We start from the raw sequence: 21,716 nt of genomic DNA, 5'->3' as shown, positions 1-21,716 counted from the left end.
TTTCCCAACTTTCTTGTTTCTCTGATAACGCCTCTGTTGCGTTCTTGTCATAGGGTTTTCCCTTTGTAATTAGGGGAATACATCTGAGTTCGACCTTCTTCTCTGAAGTCTTTGCTTCTTTCTCCAGATCAAACACCTCCCATTTTGGCCTTTTGCTCCCATTCTGATTCACAAGTTCCACCCACTTCTGTTGTGGGATATCTGACGGAGAACGGAAGGTCTTTGGTCGAGGCTTTTGGAATTTACTTCTGTACTCTTCATTTCGATGAGGTACCCTACTTTTGTCAAACATAAACCTAGGGATGTTAGGTTTTTCCTTTTCCAGTGCCTTCTTCTTGTCAGCTTCATATTTTTCAGCGACTTTCTCATCGAAAACAACATTGCACCTTGGACATAGCACCGCCTTCGACCTACTCACTCTGCATTTCTCCTGGAAACCAGTCATTCTTTTCCAGCTTGAGGACAAACTGCCTCTAATTTATCTTCAGTCTTTTTATCGAAACCATCAGTAGTTTCAACCATCATGCATTCAAAAGATTCAGCAGCCAAAGACTCGTTGAGACCGTCAGTAGTCTCAACCATCATGCATTCAAAAATCTAGGAATATAAGGCTTCCTTGACCTTCAAAGGATTTGTGTATACTTGCATATTTCTCCTTTCGCCAAATTGAAGCAGGCCCTTCTTCAAAGCTTTTTGCACCAAATCCCTGAAAAGAACACATTGAGATGTTTTATGACCAAGAAAATTATGAAACTTACGTAATCCCCTTTTCTTTTTTTGCTATAATGGGGGATATTTTAAACCTTCAGGAATAATAATTTGACCATCTTTAACTAACAAATCGAATATCTCGTCACATTTAGACACATCGAAAGTGTAAGTTTTAACAACGTATTTATCTGTTTTCTTTGTTTCGTCGGGACTTTTCCCGTTTGATGGTTTAAACAATTTATAAGTGTAAGGAGGTTCTGACTTGAGCTCAGCCACGTAGACCTCGCTTTCATCGACAAGCTCTTCATCGCCAGAAGAGTATTTATCAGCTGCTACATAAGACACTTTCTCTTTCTTATGGTATCTACCAATTTTTGTTTTTTCAGCTTTCAAGTGTTCGATCCGTCGAACTCTATCAACTAATTGTGCCATATCCCTAAGATATTGTGTGTCTAACTTTTTCTTGATAGAATAGTCTAAACCACCTGTAACTATTTTGACTAATTCGTGCTCAGGAACTTGAGTAAAGCATATTGCTTTTAAAAGTCTAAACCTGTTGAGATATTGATCGACTGACTTAGCGGTCTAGTAATTTATACTTATTTTATTAATTTTAAGGCCTCCGACCCTGTGCGACATGTTAGTGATTTTTTAGAGGCCCTCATGCAATGAAACATTTAAAACTGGCCTTGCTCTTAATTGTTATTATTATTATTATTATTGTTATTATGGACCGACCATACCCCTTTAGGATCGATTATTTGGAGATAGTCCTTTCGAGTTATAGCTTTTGGACTGATTACATATTTATGTTTCTGAAAGTCTTCTCCTTACCATAGGTGTATCTTATACCTTTCTACAAGATATTTACTCCTCAAGCATATCCAACGTCCCTCTGCATTCCATGTTGGAAAAATAGCGAAGCCATTGTTCCTTTTCCCTATATATAGGGAATGATGCCATTTCAGGTAACAAGTTTCAAACACAATTTGAATACTCTCTACTTTTTCACATAATAATTTGAGCATCATAGTGCTAACCTTACAAATACATCCTCCGCTTCGCCGCATCAGAAGCTCTCCTTCGTTGCAGCTTCCACGTCTCTTTCTATTTTTTTGTTCCAGAACAAAACAATGGTGTCGTCTGTGGGAACATTTTTTTATTCTCATGTTTTTATCAGGAACAACTCGTTCTTGACCTAAAGAAATATCTATATTGGAAACAAATTGAGCGTAAGTGGTAATGTCAATGAAGATGATCAAAAAATATGATTTCGTTCCAAATCTAGTCTTTCACATATCATCATCGATTGATTCATTTCGAAGCGTCACCTCGTCCAATACTTCACCGTCCCCCGATTGTTTCTTGCTAGACATCGATTCGAAATTCAATAAGTTGATTAGTCAAAGTTAGGATTCCTAGATCGAGAAAATATAGACGGAATCGTAAACTCTGAACTACCTCTAGTTATCACGGCTGACACCAATTAAGCCCTAACATAACTCTTAGTACATGATGAGAGCTCTTGCAATGTCCTCTCTAGAGATGCATTGAAACCGTTAGGTTTGAAGCAAACAGATCTGAAGCCATTTGGTGGAGAAGATTTGTTAGCCTTCAACGATTCATTTACTCTACCTTATAGAGCGATAGATTTGACACTATCGACTAAAGAAGAAACACATCAAACAAGAGTGTCACTCATGCTCCTCGTGATATAGTGCAAAAGCACCTTCAAAGGTATTATAGGAAGTTCCTTCTTAGCGACGTTAGACGTGGTCGCTTCTACCGTTCACATGAACATAGCCTACCATTACAAAGAAGGAGTACCTGTCACCGTCAGTGTAGATTTACGAGAACCGAGAAGAATCTGAATCTGTGAAAATATCTTGACATTTGTGTCAAGAAGCGGTGATCAATTTGACTTGTATGTGCGTAAAGATGAAGGCAGACCTACCCCGAACAACAAGTTAGAATCGGCGCAACTGGGAGAGAATTCAGCCAGGTCAGTTAAGATCGGGTACGAGCTCTCCCCTGAGTTAATGTCCATGTAAATTGAGTGCATCTAAGAAAACGTTAACCTCTTCTCCGTCTCTCCACACGAAATGCCCGACATTGACACCTTAGTAACTTGCCATTAATTGAACCTGGACGTTGGTGCCTTGTATGTGTCCCAACGTCAGAGAAAATAATCCTCTAAAAAGGCCGAGGCCACCGAAAACACAGTGAGAGACTATTAGATGTCAAGTTCATTTTGGAAGCAAAGTATATCAAATGGTTATCCAACGTGGTTCTAGTAAAGAAGGCCTCTGGCAAATTGAGGATGTGCGTTGACTACACAAGCATGTCCAAAACATTTGTATCCACTCCCAACATCGACCAACTTTTCGATAATTCAGGTAGCTACCAATTGTTATTCTTCATGGACATGTACTCCGGATACAATAAAATACCAATGTTTTGACCCGACCGAGTGAAATATGCGTTCATGATCGAGCAAGCCAATTACCAGTACAATGTCATGCCATTCGGGTTAGAAAATGTCGGAGCAACCTACCAAAGAATGACGAACAAGATCTTCCGAGAAGAAATAAGAGAAATGCTGGAAGTATACATGGAAGACATGATAATTAAGTCTTTGAAAACACATTTCACACTCATCATCTCCAATAAGTGTTCAAAGGGGTCCAAAAATACAATATGAAGCTCAAACCTGAAAAGTGAACTTTCGTTGTGAGGGCCAACACGTTTTTGGGTTTCTATTTGACATATCGAGGATTGAGGTCATCCCTGATAAAGGTGAAGTGGTTGTCCAGATGAGGGCACTAAATTTAAGTACGGATATCTAAAGACTAAATGGGATGTTGACTTCTTTGAACAAGTTCATATCCAGATGCATTCAAAAGGCCATGTTTCTACAGGCTATTGAGGAAACATACAAAGTTCGAATGGACTACCGAATACAAATATGCATTTGAATCCTTGAAAAGAATCTTGGCTACCCGGATGGTACCCATCCAACCGTCGCTGGAGGAGGTTTTGTATCTTTACCTAGTAGTTGTTGAAGAGATAATGAGTGTCGTCCTCATAAGGGAAAGGGATGCCGAGAAAATTTCAGTATATTTCGTATCAAATGCCCTAGCCAGAGCAGAAACTCGGGGCATAAAATCAATTACATCAAATTTGAGATGGTCTTCAACAAGAATGCTACGGAATATCAGAAAGCTAGTGTTACCAAATTGTTATCTATTCTCACTACTGACAAAATTCCAAACTATTTGGGTCTCCTTGCCCATATAGGAAAATCTAAAAAGAAAAACTTAACTATCTTATTGATAGGACAAGACAGAAAATCAGGAACCTAAAAGCTAATAGCCTATTCTACACAGGGAGAACTAATATGTTCAAAGTAGTGCTTTAAGCTATTCCAACTTACATTATGAGTTATTTCCTCATCCCTAAGGAAATTTGCAAAAATATGAAAAGTATGATTAGTAAATTCTGGTGGGGGACAAGGAAAAAGATAGGAAAATCCATTGGAAAAATTGGAAGGAGTTATGAAATTCAAAATCAAAAGGAGGACAAGTCTTCAGAAAGCTTAGAGACTTTAATAAGGCCATGTTGGCTAAACAAGGTTGGAGAATTATCCTCAACCCTAATTCTCTAGTGGCTAGAATTATAAAATCTAAGTACTACACCAAGACCAATTTTCTCAAAGTTAATCTAGGAAACAATCTTAGTTACCTTTGGAGAAGTATGCACCAAAGTAGATGAATCATCATAAAGAAACTTGTTGGATTATAGGGAAGGGTAACAATATTAAGGTGTGAGAAGACCGTTGGATTCCTAGTCATTGTAGGTTTAAACTCCTAACATATAAATCCTTGGAGACAATGGTAACTTGAGTTAGGGACCTCCTTGATGAAGAGTTATATAGTTGAAAACACCATATATTGAACCAAATTGTACTTTGCACCCCCCACACCCCATATGCTTTTACCATACACTGCTTATGAGTTTTTATGTTTTTGAAAAATGGTGTGTTTTTCCGGAATTTTGATTTTTTTTGAAATTTTAATGGATTTTTGAAGAATTTCACGAGTTTTTATCGAATTTTTGGGGGATCTATGAGTTTTTACTTGATTTTTAAAAACTTATCGAATTTGAATTATTAGATTTTTCAAATACACTATCGAATTTTTCAAAATCATGAGTTTTTATCAGATTTTTCAAATACACTACCGGAATTTTCAAAGAACTGTGAGTTTTTACGAGATTTTTCAAAAAGTCATTGAGTTTTTATTGGATTTTTCAAAAAATCTATGAGTTTTTATCGAATTTTTCAAAATAGTATAAGTTTTTATCAGATTTTTCAAAAATCTACGAGTTTTTATCGGATTTTTCAAAATACACTACCAAATTTTTAAAAAACTATAAATTTTTACTGGATTTTTCAAATACACTATCGGATTTTTCAAAAAATTCGGCGGTGATAATTTTGGTTTTTTATTTTTTGCCTATAAAAGTTAACTAGCAGATTTAAAAAAAAAAAACTACAAAGCGAACCAGATTTTTTTGAATTGTACTATCTTTGCTCTTTTTAATTTCTACCATTATAAAAGCATGGAGAGGTGACAGATTTAATTTGGGGTGGTAGGAAGAGTCCTCTAGCAAAATACATCCAGGCCCAAATAGCTATTGATAAGCCCAATTAATAAAAAAAATTGTATTTAAAAAAAAATATAAGTGTAAACAAAAAATTTACCAAAGACCCTTCAACCAAATAATTTTCAGTATATTAAATATTAGTACTAAAAAGAAAAACAATACTTCTAAGGTTCAGTAACTTCCCTTAAATATAACTCTTTAACCGAACAAGATGATGACAAACAACATTGTCAAAATCAAAATCATGCATAATAAACTTGGAAGTTAAAAATTTCAAAAATTTCTCTAACGTATAAAAGTGGGTCCCATGTCAAATGTTACTATTAATCTATGAACTTCAAACTTAGGACATTATAATAATAATAATAATAATAATTTGAATTTCTCTCACTCTCATTGAACAAACTTTGAACTCTGACAGCTCTGAACTGTCCCATAATGTTTTTCCATATCTCTCTCTCTCCTTCACTTCCCACCACACTTGTAGCTTTTTCAAAAGAGAAACTCTAAATAATATTTTTCTTCTTCTTCTTTCTCATTCTACATTTTCAAACATAAAACATGTCTGGTCATTGGGGAATTCTTGTTTCAGATCCATCTCTTCAGAATCAGTTCACACAAGTTGAACTTAGAAGCTTAAAAACCCATGTAAGTGTTCATCTTTATTAATATTCAATTGTTGAGTTGAATGAACCCCTTGTTTTTCTTTTGTTATTCGTATGAAAAGATTGGATTTTTGATGTTGTTATTGAAATTGGAAATCTGGGTCAGGATGAATGATGATCATTGTTTATGATGATTGTTTGTTTGTTGATGTAGTTTATGAGTATGAGGAGGGAAAGTGGGAAGCTTGTGATTGCAGATTTAGCTTCTAAGATGTCAAGATTGAAAGTTGTGGGAGAAAATCTGAGTGAGGAAGAAAGAGGTTCTTGTGTTAAGGATTTGTATCAGAACACTGATGAAGAGGTTGATTTTGAATTGTTTCTCAAGGTGAGTTTTTTCATCTAGATTTGTTTTCATCTCTTCAATTATCTACTTTTTTGTGTGTGGTGGATCTTTTCTGCTTTCTGTAAATTAGGATCACATTTTTCTTTTTTGTTTTCATAAGCTATCCCAAAAAACTTATGAAAATAAGCTTAGTAAGTGCTTATAGCATATCCCAAAAAGCTAATGGAAATAAGCTTAGTTAAGGGTTTATAGCATAAACACTAATCATATTAGTGTTTGCGGATTAGTTATTTCTATAACAAATGATCAAATACAATCAGAATTATCGTTTTAAATTGCGGTGGTAGGTGTTGCGATTGCAGTCATTGAAGTTTTTGCGACGCGCATTGCGGCCGTTGCAGCGTGAATTTTTATTGGACGGTGTTTGAAATACACATTTGAAAATTACTTAATGTTAAGACTTTTCATTATATATTGAGTTTTTGGATTCTGAAATTTTGAGTTTTGAGAAAAATACTTGAAAAAACATGAGAGAAATGATCTGATACGGTTTGTAATGCAGTTAGACGCGTGATTTTAAATCACGCTGCAATTGCTATCTGATGCGTTTGCAGAGACTACCACATCAACAATATTGCTGTTAAAATTGCGGTGTCAGACTACAATTTAAAACCATAATCAGAACGTTTTCATATAAACTAGAATCCGCTTTCATAAGCACTCTCCACAACATGGGAGAAATGATCTGATATGGTTCATAATGCGGTTAGACGCGTGATTTTAAATCACGCTGCAATTGCTATCTGACGCGTTTGCAGAGACTACCGCATCAACAATATTACGGTTAAAATTGCGATGTCAGACTGCAATTTAAAACCATAATCAAAATGTTTTCATATAAACTAGAATCCGTTTTCATAAGCACTCTCAAAACATGGGAGAAATGATTTGATATGGTTCATAATGCGGTTAGACGCGAGGGTGATTTTAAATCACACTGCAATTGTTGTCTGATGCGTTTGCAGAGACTACCGCATCAGCAGTATTGCGGTTTCAGATTGCAATTTAAAACCATAATCAGAACGTTTTCATATAAACTAGAATCCGTTTTCATAAGCGCTCTCAAACAGTCTAAGTCACAAGTGCTTATGCCAGTAAATAAGTTCAAATAAGTCAATTCAAATAGACGCATAATATGAAGAAAAAAAATACCAGAAGTTAGTATACATCATGTGAAAGAATTGCATAGATGTCAAATTTTGATGCACCAGTGCTGCGATGATAACAGGTTTACTTGAAACTTCAAACATTTGCGAATTCTAGAACAGGAAGTAGTCCAAAGAATTCCTCGGCATTCTTAAAGGCAGCTACTACTACATTGCTTCACACAATAAGTGAATCGGAGAAATCATCATATGTTACACATATAAATCACTATCTTTCACAAGATGAGTTTCTCAAGAAATATCTTCCTATTGATCCTTCGTCCAATGAGCTCTTCGAAGTTGCAAAAGACGGTGTTCTTCTTTGGTACTACACATTTTCATTCACCAAGCTTAATATTTCTATTATTCATGGAAATTTTATTTGAAAAGAATTTTACATGTTGTTGTAGCAAGCTTATCAATGTGGCAGTTCCGGGGACTATTGACGAACGTGCGATCAATACGAAAAGATTACTCAATCCATGGGAAAGGAATGAAAATCACACACTTTGTCTTAACTCTGCTAAAGCGATTGGATGTACGGTAGTCAACATTGGCACACAAGACTTCATTGAAGGAAGAGTATGTTAGATTAGATTCTTTTTTCTTTTCGATTTTTCATTTTAGCGCATTCGTGACTAGATTGTTTTGTTCTCGTTTCAGCGCCATCTAGTGCTCGGAGTGATATCACAGATTATTAAGGTAAAAGAAGTTTATAAGTATAATATTTTGTTTATATTTGCAAATGCTTTGTCAAATCCTACAAATAAGTTTTGAGTTTTGTGATTTAGATACAACTATTGGCCGACCTCAATCTAAAGAAAACTCCTCAACTTCTTGAGTTGCTTGATGATAGTAAGGTAAATGCTTTCTATCGTTATTCTTATCTTATTTTCAATTTTAGTACGTGTCGCCTTCATATATATTCGATTTAACAGGATATGGAAGAGTTGATGAATCTACCACCCGAAAAGATCTTGTTAAGGTGGATGAATTTCCATTTGAAGAAATCCGAGTACAAGAGGATAGTCTCTAACTTCTCCTCGGATGTCAAGGTAACATTTTGCGAGGCATTAATCAATAAGAAATGCTTCACAATGAGTTTCTTGTAAATTGTTTCTTATTGAACTTTGTATGGTTCCGACACGACAGGATGCTGAGGCTTATGCGCATCTTCTAAATATTCTTGCACCAGAATACACTAATCCCTCCACATTGGCGGTAAAAAATCCATTTGAAAGAGCAAAGTTGGTTCTCGAACATTCTGATAAAATGGGATGCAAGCGATACCTCACCGCAAAAGACATCGTGGAAGGTTCCCCGAATCTTAATCTTGCCTTTGTTGCACATATTTTCCAGCACAGGTGAAAATAATCTCCCTCTTGAGAAATATTATAGTACTTTATATCAACTTTTTTTGTTTCGGTTTCTGAGAAATGTATGCTAGCTATAAAGGACTCGATTTTTCTTTTGTAGGAATGGACTTACAGACCAGACAAAACAGATTTCACTCCTTCAAGCCTTGCCTGATGACACCGAAGACTCTAGAGAAGAGAGAGCTTTTCGCCTTTGGATTAATAGTCTCGGAAATTCAACATATATCAACAATGTCTTTGAGGATCTTAGAAACGGGTTGAATATCTCTCACTCGCATATTTCCTATTTCCTATTTCCCTAGCACATACTATCCTTCAATTGTTTTTGTTAAAAGCTTTTGTATGGATCATTAATCATATCTACCGTAAAATTCATACAGATGATGGTTTATGATTAGTTGACATTGTAAAAAGTTTTACACTGACGGTACATCAAAATTACAGGTGGATTCTTTTAGAGACGCTTGAGAAGGTATCGGCAGGGATTGTGAATTGGAAGATTGCTAACAAGCCTCCGATTAAGATGCCATTTAAGAAAGTTGAGAATTGCAACCAAGTTGTGAAGATAGGGAAACAGCTTAAATTCTCATTGGTAAATGTTGCTGGAAATGACATTGTGCAGGGAAATAAAAAGTTAATACTAGGTAGATATACGCGTTTGTTACGTGTCGTTTGTACTAATTAATCAATTAATCTATTGAGCTTAATCCAACTAAATCATTGGTTGCACATGTCAAACTTTAGCTTATCTGTGGCAATTGATGCGTTACAACATCCTACAACTTTTAAAGAACTTGCGATTTCATGCTCGCGGGAAGGAAATAACAGATGCTGATATTTTGGAATGGGCTAACAGCAAAGTTAGCAGCACAGGAAGTCAAAGCAGTATGAACAGTTTTAAGGTATTGCAAATCCTTTCAATACATTCAAAGAAGCTTTAAGAATAGAAATTGTATCTATGTTGCATTTTTCATTTCTTGACTAGTACCGTCTACCATGGTTTCAAATTTCAGGACAAACGTTTATCCGATGGAATATTTTTCCTCGAGCTTCTTAGTTCTGTGCAGCCTAGAGCTGTAAATTGGGGACTTGTAACAAAAGGAGCTTCGGGTATATTTTCCCGTAACTATAATTTCAACGTCGCACCCTCAGTAGCACCAACACCTCTGACACAGACACAACATCGACACTTGTGATTATGTTTGATTTATTCAGTATTGTGCCTGGTATCTGTGTCTGTGTCCGTGTTTCATAGGTCTCACCTATTCAATTATTGCATGTTTTTTAAAAATGTATTGTTCTCTTGCACTTCTATAACAAATGTATAAACAAAAATCTGTTGCTGCAATGCAGATGAAGAGAAAAAGATGAATGCCAGCTACATCATCAGTATTGCAAGAAAGCTAGGTTGTTCTATATTCCTTCTTCCCGAAGACATCACCGAGGTAATTTGGAAGAACCAATATTCATTAACTCGTGTCGTTTCCAACAAAGATTATCTTTTTTTGGTTTTCAATAATGTTTGTTATACAATTTCAGGTGAATCAAAAGATGATTCTTACTCTAACAGCTAGTATAATGTACTGGTTCCTAAAACACCCTCATGAAGAAAGAACAGTTGGAATTTCAGATAGTGAGAGTGGTAGTCAATTGGAGACTACATCGAATTCAACACTAGATGACTCTGCTTCTGATTCATCTGTAGATGAAAATGGAAATGTGTAAATATGCAAGAAGGGAACCATTTTTTTATTATCAATATGATCTTTATTTGAACTCATCATTATAGTTGATCAAAAGGTCAATGTGTAATTTATTGGTTTCAAAGAAAATTTTGTTCAAGCAACTTCTGTGTAAATATTGTTTTTTGGTTTGTTCCTTCAGTTTGGTACCTAAGTTATGTGAAGTTATGTGGTGTGCCTTGGATTAGCAGTTACAATAATCAGTTCTGTCACAGATTCTTGTTTGATGCTTTTGTTTACTTATTTCTGGTATATACGGTGTAAAAAGAGTTATTATAGTATTTTAATGTCGAAATTACAATACAATACCTAATTTGTTTGATTAGAATAAATTTGGATAGAACATTATGGCAAAAATTAATTCATGTAATCGATCCTATTTAGTGGAATAAGATTTAATTGTTGTAGAATAAATTTTAGATGCTATTTATAATTGTAAGAATATTTGTATATAAAATAGTTTCACATCGACTATAGTATATAACTAGTCGTAATCTCTTTATATATAATATAGTCTCCGTAGTGTTTTTTAAACAAATAGTTTATTCAAACGTCTTTCACTCTCTTATACTTCAATATGGTATCTAGAGCTTGTTAAGATTCAACTGTTCGTCGTGCTTTATCCGGTTGACACACTGTCTTCTGAAAAGAATTTTTTTGATGATTCATTCCGATCACCACCATACCGTTGTTGCTGCCTTCGCCACCATTGATTCCGGCGGCTTTCTGGCACACCATCCTCGCAGATAGAAGTGTCTGCCCCGATCCGACTCGCGCCTAGAAAATTGTCACCAGCCACTGTCACACGCGCTCACATGCGACAACGTTGTTGCACGTGGGCCCCACGCACCTCTATCCTGCTGCGCATGAAACTGCATCCGACCACCGTCCCTGCCACCGTTTTCACTGTCTTACTTGGTTTTCCGTCCTGATTCCAGATCTGCACTCAGTTTTTATTTTCGATCTACGGAAATACGATTTATTGTTCAAACAACCCTTGTTTCACTGTTCGTCACTGTTCTCCCCACCACTGTGACCTTATTTGCATGCTTTTCAGCCACCTACTCTCATGGAAAATCACTGCGCCTCCAATTTCATCACTTTTGTCAAATAAACTATTGTTTTGACCGCTGACTACATTGGCTTCCTTCATTTCAAAGCAACTCATCAACCATCATCTTTTGTCACCGGCTGCTCAGTCTGTTAATCTTGTAGCTTTTGTCTCTACATCCGCCTCCCTTGGTCATTGGATCCATGAATCTAGTGCCTCTGATCATATAACTAGTAATAAATTTCTTTTATCTAACTTGTCTTATTCTGATTTTTTGCCTTCCGTAACTGTGACGGATGACTCTAAAATCAAAGTCAAAGACATTGATTAGGCACACTCACTTCCAAATTTGTCTTTGGATTTCGTCCTCTATATTCCTGGTTGTCCTTTCAATCTAATATTTTTTTTAAAGTTCACTTGTACTCTTAATTATTCAGTTGTTTTTTGATAATTCGATTTATGTTCAGGATTGATGTGTAGGGCGGACAATTGGAACAGAGAGTGAGTTTGAATGATTATATTATCTATCACCTCCAGTGGCATGTGCTTATACTGCTTCTCAAAGCCTTACACATCAACGTTTAGGTCACCATAGCCTTAATAAAAAGCGCCTTTTGGTTCCTAGCTTTTCTAAGTTTTCGTCATTTGAGTGTTAGTCGTGTCAATTAGGCAAACATACTCGTCACATCTATTGTCAATTAGTAAATAAAAGTATTGTATCACCTATTGATTTAGTTCATTCGGATATCTGGGGTCCTAGTCGTGTCAAGTCAACTTTAGTTCATTCGGATATATGGAAGACATCGATGAAAAATCGTTCAGATGTCTTCCATATATTCCAAGAATTTTATGCCGAAATTAAAAATCAGTTTGACACTTCCATTAAAATTTTATGCAATGATAATGCTCGTGAATATATTTCATCCCAGTTTCAATCTTTTTTAATATCACATGAGATTAATCATCAATCGTAATGTGCTCACACACCACAACGAAATTGTGTCGTTGAACGGAGGAATCGTCATTTAGTTGAAATTGCACTGACTATTTTACTTCACCAAAATGCCCCTTCTCGATTTTGGGGTGATGCTTTTCTCACAACTTGTCACCTTCTCAACCGAATATCTTCATTGGTCCTTCAAGAACAAATTCCATACTCTATCTTAAATTCGCAATATCATTTGTATCTTATTCCTCTCTACATCTTTGGTTGCACATGTTTTGTTCATGACCTCTGTCTAAGTAAAGACAAACTTTTTGCCAAAGCTCTCAAATGTATCTTTCAAGGCTACTCATGTCTACAAAAAGGATACCGTTGTTTTTGTCCCCAACTTCAACGATACATTGTTTCCTTCGATGTTACATTCTTTGAAATTTCCCCATTCTTCTCTATTTCTATGTCACCCATTGAGAATGGTACTTCATATGTTTGCGATATCACTTTAGTCATTCTCACACCTATTACACCTCCATTGCAGGTCTACCAGCGATGGACATCCCGTTCATCAGAGGTTATAGATGGAATTAATCCACCAGCACTGTGTCCTGCTCCAACTGCTCCTCCAGTTACGTCACCTGAACTTGACCTTCCAATAGAATTATGAAAGGTATTCGATCTCATCATCTTAATCCTAAATATGTTTGTGTTTCAAATTATGGATGTTTCTCTACTTACTATGTCTCTTTTATGTTTGCTTTGGATCTTGTGTCTATTCATAAGTCTACAGGTGAAGTTGTAACCGATCACAACCTGCGTCCAGAGATTATGGAAGAAACGGTTGCATTGCATTCAAATAACACTTGAGACATTGTTATTTTACCTCCATAAAAAACTACAATGGGATGTCTATGGGTTTATATAGTGAAAGTTAGACCAGGTGGCCATATGTATAATTTCAAAGCCCGTTTGATAGCCAAAGGATATACGCTGATATTTGGTCTTGATTATGGTGACACTTTTTATCTTGTGGCCAAGATTAGTTCAGTCTGACTCTTTCTTGCAATGGTTGCTATTCACCATTGGCCGTTTCTTCAGTTTGACATTAAAAATTCTTTCTTACACAGAGAATTGGATGAGGGGGTTTATATGGATTAGCCTCCTAGTTATACTATTCATTGCAATTCTAAACTTGTTTGTCGGCTTCGTCGCTCTCTTTATAAGCTAAAACAGCCCCCACATGTTTGGTTTGGTCGCTCCAACTCTGCCTTGATACAATTTGGTATGAATAAATGTGAAGTATATCACTACGTAAGTGCATCTTTCTTGTGGTCAGTTTTGATGACATTGTTATCACTGCAGATGATACTAGGGGTATCCAGGGACTCAAAACTCATCTTTTCAAAAAGTTTCAGACAAAATATTTGGATCCACTCAGATACTTCTTAAGTATACCTCATCCGACATTGTAATCAACCAACACAAGTATACCTTAGACATTCTCTGTGAAACTGGTATGCTTGATTTTCGTTCTATTGATACTCATATGGATTCCAACGCCGGACTTCTTCTGACTCAGGGGGATCCATTGAAAGACCTAGGAAGATATCGACGACTTATGGGAAGATCCAACTATCTTACAGTCACCATACCAGATATAACATTTGCGGTGAACATTATGAGTCAGTTTCTGAATGCTCCTTGCGATAGTCATTGGCATGCAGTCATTCAAATTCTTAGATATATAAAGAATGCACTAGGAAGAGGACTATTATATGAATATACGGGTGATGCTAAAATCATTTTATTCCGATACAGATTGCATCAGATCATTGTCAGATAGAAGATCCACGTCTGGATATTGTGTTCCGATTGGAGATAATATGATATCATAAGCTAGAAACAAAGTATAGTTGCATTATCTAGTTCTGAAGCTGAATATCGTGTTATGACACCAACCACAAAAGAGCTTGCCTGGATGGAAAATTTACTCTTAGAACTTAGGATTGGAGACTTCAGAAAACAAAACTCATATGCGATAATCAAGCAGCAGTCCACATTACATCTAATCTATTTTTCCATGAACGGACCAAACACATAGAAATAGATTATCATTATATAAGGGACAATGTACTATCAGAAGAAATCACCACAAATTTCGTTAAATCCGAAGACCAATTAACTGATATGTTTACAAAGTCCCTTAGGGGTTCTCGAGTGTATTACATTTGTGACAAACTCGACTTATATGACATATACGATCCAGTTTGAGGGGGAGTGTTAAGAATATTTTTATATAAAATATTCTCACGTCGACTATAGCATGTAATTGATTGTAATCTCTCTCTATATAATATAGTATTTGTAGTGTTTTTTTAATACAAGATTTATTCAAACATCTATCACTCTCTTGTACTTCAATAATAATCTATTATTTAAAACACCTCTTCAAGTTGATAAGTTGATGAATGAATATCAATCATTTCATACATACAAGTATGTTGCTTGAACCATTCAATTGATAAGTTATTTTTTAATATATATGTTAGCTAATATCCATAAAGAATGTAGGTTGTAGTCTCAATCCACCATTCAACTTCTCTTTAATGAAAGGTTGGTCAATCCTAATGTGTTTAATTATGTCATGCTTAATAAAATTATATGCAATATTAATGTATGATTTATTATCATCAAACAACTTCGTGGGATCTTCACATTATATCTTTAAACCTTATATTACTTATTCCGGGATACTTTACATCTTACTCATCTAAGCAACAAGATTTCCACACAAAAAGATATAATAGCTAGAAGTAGATCTTTAATCACTTGCTAAATATATAAATATATGTAATCATCAATGTATGCCTTCATAGTTATCCTTTCATCTCTTTTAAACAAATCCTCCCCCATAGTACATTTGAGATAGTGTAGAATTCAATCTATAGCTTATAAATGTGTTGTTCTTGAATGATGCATGAATTGACTCATTAGACTAACCACAAAAGCCAAACTTAACCTAGTATGTACCAATTGATCTTGTACCTTATTAATTTTTCATTTTTCTCTACATAATTCATCTTGTGATTTTGCTCAAATGGAAGACTTGCATCTAAATTTCTTTTTTTCATACAAAAGATCAAATACATGTTTTATCTGAAATAAAAATATCGTTTTTTAGTATAAGACATCAATTTCCAAAAAATATTTAACTTAGTCAAAGTTCTTAATCTCAAAGTCTGTTGTTTTTTTCCTTGAATATTTGTCTCTATGTGAAATCATCTCCAATAATAATAATAATAATAATAATAATAATAAAAATAATAATAAAAATAATAATAATAAAAAATATATATATATGTATAAGCAGAAAATATGATAACTTTTCTCCTTAAGAATGTTTGAAGAATAGTGTGACTTCTTTGGTTTTCTTCATGGCCCAAATAAACCATTGTTTTATGAATCTTTCAAACAAGGGAATTTTCTATCCGATCATATGGAATGAAATTCCCCTATGAAAAATCTAAAATGCTCCTAAGATTCCGGAGACGCATCATCGGGCATACCATTACACCATTTTATGATGCCTCATATGAGTGTCACCCCAGAGTAAAATAAAATTTTATTTTTGAAATACATCTTCGAATATTTTCAACAAATATAATGATATTTGAGCAGTCCAATGAATATTTTGTGAGGCGGAATTTTGAAATGTCTGTCACCTTTGCATGTTAGATATTTACGGAGATGCATTTGCGAAATAAAGAAACGTGATTTTGATAAAACAATCACCTGCATGATCACAAACCCATACTTCTTTTTCACTTCAAACCCTTTCCAAAAACCCTTTCATTCTCAATCAACATGTTTACTCCAAATCTTCATTCTTGTGTTTCATCACATCAAAATAAGCAAAAAAGTTAGAATTTCAAGTAAAGACCACTCATTTTAAACCTTATTGCTCACATTAAGTTTGTTTATAATCTGAAAAAGCGTGAGTTGAATCCGGAGATGCATATTTGGGTTCTGTATTAATTCATATATAGATGCATCTCAGTGGCCTATTTGTTCTCATTTTTTCAGCTCTATTTATAGTTTTAGCAGTTCTTGAATTGTTTATTATAATTGTTTTTATTAGATATGGTGCACCTCGATGTTTTCTTTAAACATGTTATGTCTTTAGATGTCAAAGATGTTGTTGTGAAGGAGGTAGATATTGGCAACCAATTTAAAAATGAGCAAGAGATTGCATTACATGATCACATGCTTCAACAAATTCGTACAAAGGCCTTCAAACTGGAATTTGGTGTGGTAATCGGAAGGTCCGATAATGGCTCGGATCGAAGAGGCACATTTGCGACAATGACATGCGAAATAAGTGGGAAACATAGACCTCCTCTCCGAAATTTTAAACGAGATGACACTAGTTCAAGAAAATGTGAGTGTCCCTTTAAATTGTGTGGTTATATGTTGGCAAATCAGAAATGGAGATTTAATGTCATGTGTGGCTTACATAGTCATGACTTGTGTGAAAAGTTAGTCGGTCATCCAATTCCATGTCGTCTCATGCCGAAAGAGAAGGAATGTGATTGAATTATATTTTTCACGAAACAAAACGAGTTGATGATATAGGCTCCAATAGCGCACAACGTGGTTGCAATTGTAAAAACTTATGGTATTCCACGTGCTTGTCTTATAGCAGAGAAGGTGGAACTTGATAGCCAATTAAGAATGGATGAATTTTGCATTCACTAGAAAAGATATAGGTTTGATGATAATAGTGTCATTAAAGACGGTAAATCGAATATCTTTATCTTGATCGAATGAGAAGTGTTACAAGAGAGATTTTTGAAAGCTGATGACAATATGAAACGTTCAACTGGATATTGAAATTTAATATTTGATTTAATGTTAATATCACGTATGTAATGGTGATTTTATGTTATAAATGATAATATTATTTTGTCAAAATACAACTCTTTAATTTTCTGCTTGCTTCTATTTCTACTTTAATATGCTACGGAGATGCATCCACAGACAGGTTACAGATGCATCTCCAGAATTTAAAAAATCAAGCTACACCCCTAAGATGTGACTCGAAATTGATCTCTTATATATATGATTGAAAGGCGTCCGAAAATGCATCTCTAAATCTGAAAATATTTTTAAACTATCATACATATACATATACATATACATATATATACATATACATATACATATACATATATATATATACATATATATATATATACATATATATATAATATATATATATATATATATATATATATATATATTATATATATATATATATATATATGAAATACCCCTGAATTATTAATGTTATTTTGTGATTTTTATATTTTCATTACCCTTGTGTTTTAATTATGTGTTAATTTGTGATTGTCACATTATATTAAAAAATTTAAGAAAATTTTAAGAGAAAAATGCATAAATAATAATAATAATAATAATAAATTGTTATAGATTTACTTTTGACTTTTTTCTCTCTCTTTAATTTCTGGTAACAGAGCTTTTAAAAACAAAGTTCAAAGTCGAAGCAATGATACCCCAAAACACATCAAACACTAAATATTAAAATAAAATAAAAAAACAAACCCTTTAGGTTGAAAAAATAAACTATAATATGATAATCTTCTTGGTCCTTAAATATTATAATTTCAAATAAATATCATCCAAGAGAATATCTATCTACTAATCAATACCCAACAATGTCTCCATTTAATCACTTGTATATACATTAACTCTCAAAATTTTCTTGTCTCATGCAATGCAAGTTGGAAACAAGCAACTCGGAAAGAAACACAACCCTCTTTTCTGCAATAAAAATAAAAGTCACATAAGAAAAGGAAGTTTTTATAAAAAATAAAACTTTTGGTAAAGAAGAAAAGAGCAAAAGTATGAATAATTGAATATACATTAATAAAAGCAAAGTAATAAAGTGAATTTTAAAAGAAAAAGTAGTACCTTGGTAGTTTTGACATAAAGAAGATCTGGTGAAATTTTGTACAAATCTTCATCAACTGGTTTTGGTGTTGCTCTTGACATTGGTGGCTCATTCATGACATTGTTCACCCAATTTTGCTTTTTTGCATCTTTTTCATTTTGGGAACGTAGCTTTTCCTATAATGTTAAAAACAAATTAATAATTTTGTTTATAAAAAGTGACATTTGAAGTTACATAAGTCTAATTAATGTGTACACTACATATTGTTTGTATTTTTGGTGACCCATTAACATAGGTGATAAAGGCTAAAGTTAGATTAGTATTAAGTCAATAAACAAACATGTCAGAAAGCTCTTGCTTTAATAATTTGTCACGCCAAGGCGTGAATCATTAATGTCAATTAAATAGGGAGGCTCAATTATAAAGTCATGTGACCTACCTTAGACAGATTCATTATTTTTCATTAAAAAAGCTATGTTGCTCTCTTTTTCTCCACTCACTATCTAAAAAACCTATAATAACTAGTACTATGATGCAATCAACAGTAACTTTCTAGTACTTCTCCTACATATCTCCTAAATATAAAGATTCATTTAAAATTATCTCCTAAATATAAAGATTCATTTAAAAAATATGTCTAATATAAGTTTTTTTTCTTCAAATACATTTATTAAAAATAAACTCTTAATTAGTATTATAAAATAATTTTAAATACAAAATTTAAAATTAAATAAAAATATATTCAAAAGTTATTTTAAATGTATTTATCTATAAAATAGATCCATTAACTACATAATCTTTTAAATAATTTTTTTGAAATATACAATAAATACCTTGAATATAACTTTATATATCCTATAATATTAAAAAATGTGATAATAAATTAATTAAAAAATTGTAGTTTAATTTTATAAATTTATAGGAGTACTTGGTAAAGAAAATTAGTTAATATTTATATAAATATATTTATTACAAATTAGAGAAATATAAATAAATAAGAAAAAAAAGTAAAGCAAAACAGAGAAACAAGAAGAAGTAGAGATGTTAGGTAACATACCCTTCTACGAGGAACAACAATCATAGCAGGAGTAACAACATGATTATCATACAAATCACCAGCAACATAGAGATCTTGATCTTCAGTTTCAGAGTTGTAACTATAGTGAAGAAAACCACCTTGTCTTGCTGTTTCAAAGCACTGTGTGAATGGAAGATTATCATTCCAATCCCAGCTTCCAAATGCTGGCACATGGTTCCTCTTAAAGTGATATTCCTATTATATTTACACCCCCCACAAAACAAACAAAAAACATGATTAGAACATGAAGTTAAGGTAAGATAAGTGTATGTAACATAAAGAGTGAAAGACTCACTTGATCCATTTGTGTGGTTGAAAATGAAACAAGATGTTGAGTGAAAGAATGTAGGAGAGGGTTTGTTTCTGTGTGTTTGAGGTGGTTGGGAGCAATATTATAGAGGAGAGAAAGAATGTAAGCGTGTGAGGTGGAAAGAAAAGGATGAGAGAGGGTGTAAAGGGTTGAAAATGAAACGGTATGGAGAGGATGAAAAGGGAAATAAGGTGTAAATAGTAAAAAGAGATGAAAGAAGAAAACGAAGTAACAGAGTAGGAGACAGAGGAACAAAGAGGTAAGATTAGGGATAGAGAGTAGGGTGAAAAGGAAAGTACATAGATAGGGGTGCGGAGAATGTATGTTCTCTTTTTCAAATTTCACATTATTTCCAATTACTAGCTTTCTAATTCATCTTTATTTAAATCTAAGTTTATTTCTATTATTTATTTATTTATTTATTTATTGAAGCGTTTAGAGAATATCATATTTTTATTCAAAATTTTAAAGCATTAGGTATACTTCGATCTCAACTAAGACCTAATACCTGAAACCTGAAGTTAAAGTATCTCATTATTCACACAATTGCTTAGTACCTTCGAAATATAAAGGATTGTTGGATTTCGACTATATTATCTACTATGGTCAAGGGTTGTTGTCCAACATATATTTTGTTTCTTTCAATTCTATGTTTAAGTATCGTGTTATCCGCACAAGTGCACAAGATCTTAATATCAAAAGGGATTGTTAGATCTTTATATGTGTCATCTAATATTGTTGAGATTATTGTACCTAAAGAACTACTTAGAACATTGAGATCATAAAGTGGTCAGGCCCTAGCGTCGTATCAGATTAAAGCCCAATCAAGCATTCAAGGAATGTTAGATAAGACGGACACCTAAATCCTCGGACATCTGCTCTATAAAAGAATTAAACAAAAAGAAGGTTATAAAACCTTAGAACCATAAGATGGTTACATTCTAGCAGTACATCTGATCAAAGTTGATTAATCCTAAAGGATTGTCAAATAGTGAACGATGAGATCTTTTATCATTTGTCCTCTAAAATGATGTCTCAAAAAGAATATTATAAGGCCTCGGAACCCTAGAGATCTACAAAAAAAATTGGAGGATATATCAACCTTTGATACATACTATTCTAAAACCTGAATCTGACACTTATGGTCATCGTTGACTTGATCTATAAAGAGTTTGTATGTACACCATCATTACTCAGTGTATCAAATTGCTTAGTACCTTCGAAATATAAGGGATTGTTGGATTTCGACTATATTATCTGTTGGTGTAAGCCCTAGAGGTCAATATTTTTGGTAGTTGTATCGAATTATTTATTAATAATAAAATGTTTTTTCTTTATTATGTTTGTTTAATAAAGTCCCTGGAATAGATAGTCCGTTTAATGTATCAAGTGTGACTTAATCATGAGAGCACATTAAACATAAGGACACTATTCTTAAAGTATCCGTAGTCGAGCTTTATTGTCAAGTGAGATAACATTAAAGCATGGAGACTATTATGTTTATAGACTGATGATCATATCTCATGGATCATGGATAAGGAGTTATCAAGTCTCAAACATAGGTATGAATATTAAGAGTAATATTTATACTGGATTGACCCGCTATGAGAATACTATATAGAATGTTATGCAAAGTGTCATAAGTTATTCTCATGGTGATAATGGTGTATACCACTCTTCGACCTGAAACCACTATGAACCCTAGATGTAGAGTCGAGTGCT

The 21,716-nt window shown here is 33.7% G+C and overlaps 3 protein-coding genes across 3 annotated transcripts; 2 read left to right on the top strand and 1 right to left on the bottom strand.

The window, feature by feature from the left end:
* Positions 1–5,757: 5,757 nt before the first annotated feature.
* Positions 5,758–10,861, top strand: LOC127076573 (fimbrin-2). Its single transcript, XM_051018256.1, has 14 exons — positions 5,758–6,024; positions 6,196–6,366; positions 7,613–7,854; positions 7,940–8,111; positions 8,193–8,231; positions 8,321–8,389; positions 8,468–8,584; positions 8,682–8,893; positions 9,006–9,161; positions 9,350–9,549; positions 9,650–9,807; positions 9,919–10,015; positions 10,259–10,350; positions 10,445–10,861. Exons 1-14 carry the CDS (start codon positions 5,938–5,940, stop codon positions 10,628–10,630), a joined length of 1,998 nt encoding a protein of 665 aa, XP_050874213.1. The 5' UTR covers positions 5,758–5,937; the 3' UTR covers positions 10,631–10,861.
* A 5,914-nt stretch (positions 10,862–16,775) lies between these two features.
* Positions 16,776–17,228, top strand: LOC127138165 (uncharacterized). The gene has a single exon (XM_051064558.1). It carries the CDS (start codon positions 16,776–16,778, stop codon positions 17,226–17,228), a length of 453 nt encoding a protein of 150 aa, XP_050920515.1.
* An 858-nt stretch (positions 17,229–18,086) lies between these two features.
* LOC127076572 (uncharacterized) lies at positions 18,087–20,338 on the bottom strand. The gene is made up of 4 exons (XM_051018255.1): positions 19,980–20,338; positions 19,664–19,879; positions 18,627–18,782; positions 18,087–18,476 (listed from the first exon to the last, which is right to left on the bottom strand). Exons 1-4 carry the CDS (start codon positions 19,986–19,988, stop codon positions 18,423–18,425), a joined length of 435 nt encoding a protein of 144 aa, XP_050874212.1. The 5' UTR covers positions 19,989–20,338; the 3' UTR covers positions 18,087–18,422.
* Positions 20,339–21,716: the final 1,378 nt, after the last annotated feature.

The sequence above is a fragment of the Lathyrus oleraceus genome, chromosome 4, assembly GCF_024323335.1.
Source record: "Lathyrus oleraceus cultivar Zhongwan6 chromosome 4, CAAS_Psat_ZW6_1.0, whole genome shotgun sequence".
Classification (NCBI taxonomy): Eukaryota; Viridiplantae; Streptophyta; class Magnoliopsida; order Fabales; family Fabaceae; genus Lathyrus; species Lathyrus oleraceus.
Note: the sequence above shows the minus strand (reverse complement) of the source record. Positions and strands in the feature narration are given on the sequence as shown.

What these genes read in the sequence shown, in the direction of transcription:
- LOC127076572 (XM_051018255.1), bottom strand. An exon ending in TTGTTGTTCCTCGTAGAAGG is followed by an intron (nt 18,783 to 19,663) that starts GTATGTTACCTA and finishes TTAACATTATAG; the next exon opens with GAAAAGCTACGTTCCCAAAA. An exon ending in TTTATGTCAAAACTACCAAG is followed by an intron (nt 18,477 to 18,626) that starts GTACTACTTTTT and finishes TTTTTATTGCAG; the next exon opens with AAAAGAGGGTTGTGTTTCTT.
- LOC127076573 (XM_051018256.1), top strand. Translation starts at nt 5,938, where the DNA reads ATGTCTGGTCATTGGGGAATTCTTGTTTCAGATCCATCTCTTCAGAAT. An exon ending in AGTTGCTTGATGATAGTAAG is followed by an intron (nt 8,390 to 8,467) that starts GTAAATGCTTTC and finishes TCGATTTAACAG; the next exon opens with GATATGGAAGAGTTGATGAA. An exon ending in ACTTCTCCTCGGATGTCAAG is followed by an intron (nt 8,585 to 8,681) that starts GTAACATTTTGC and finishes CCGACACGACAG; the next exon opens with GATGCTGAGGCTTATGCGCA.
- LOC127138165 (XM_051064558.1), top strand. Translation starts at nt 16,776, where the DNA reads ATGGTGCACCTCGATGTTTTCTTTAAACATGTTATGTCTTTAGATGTC.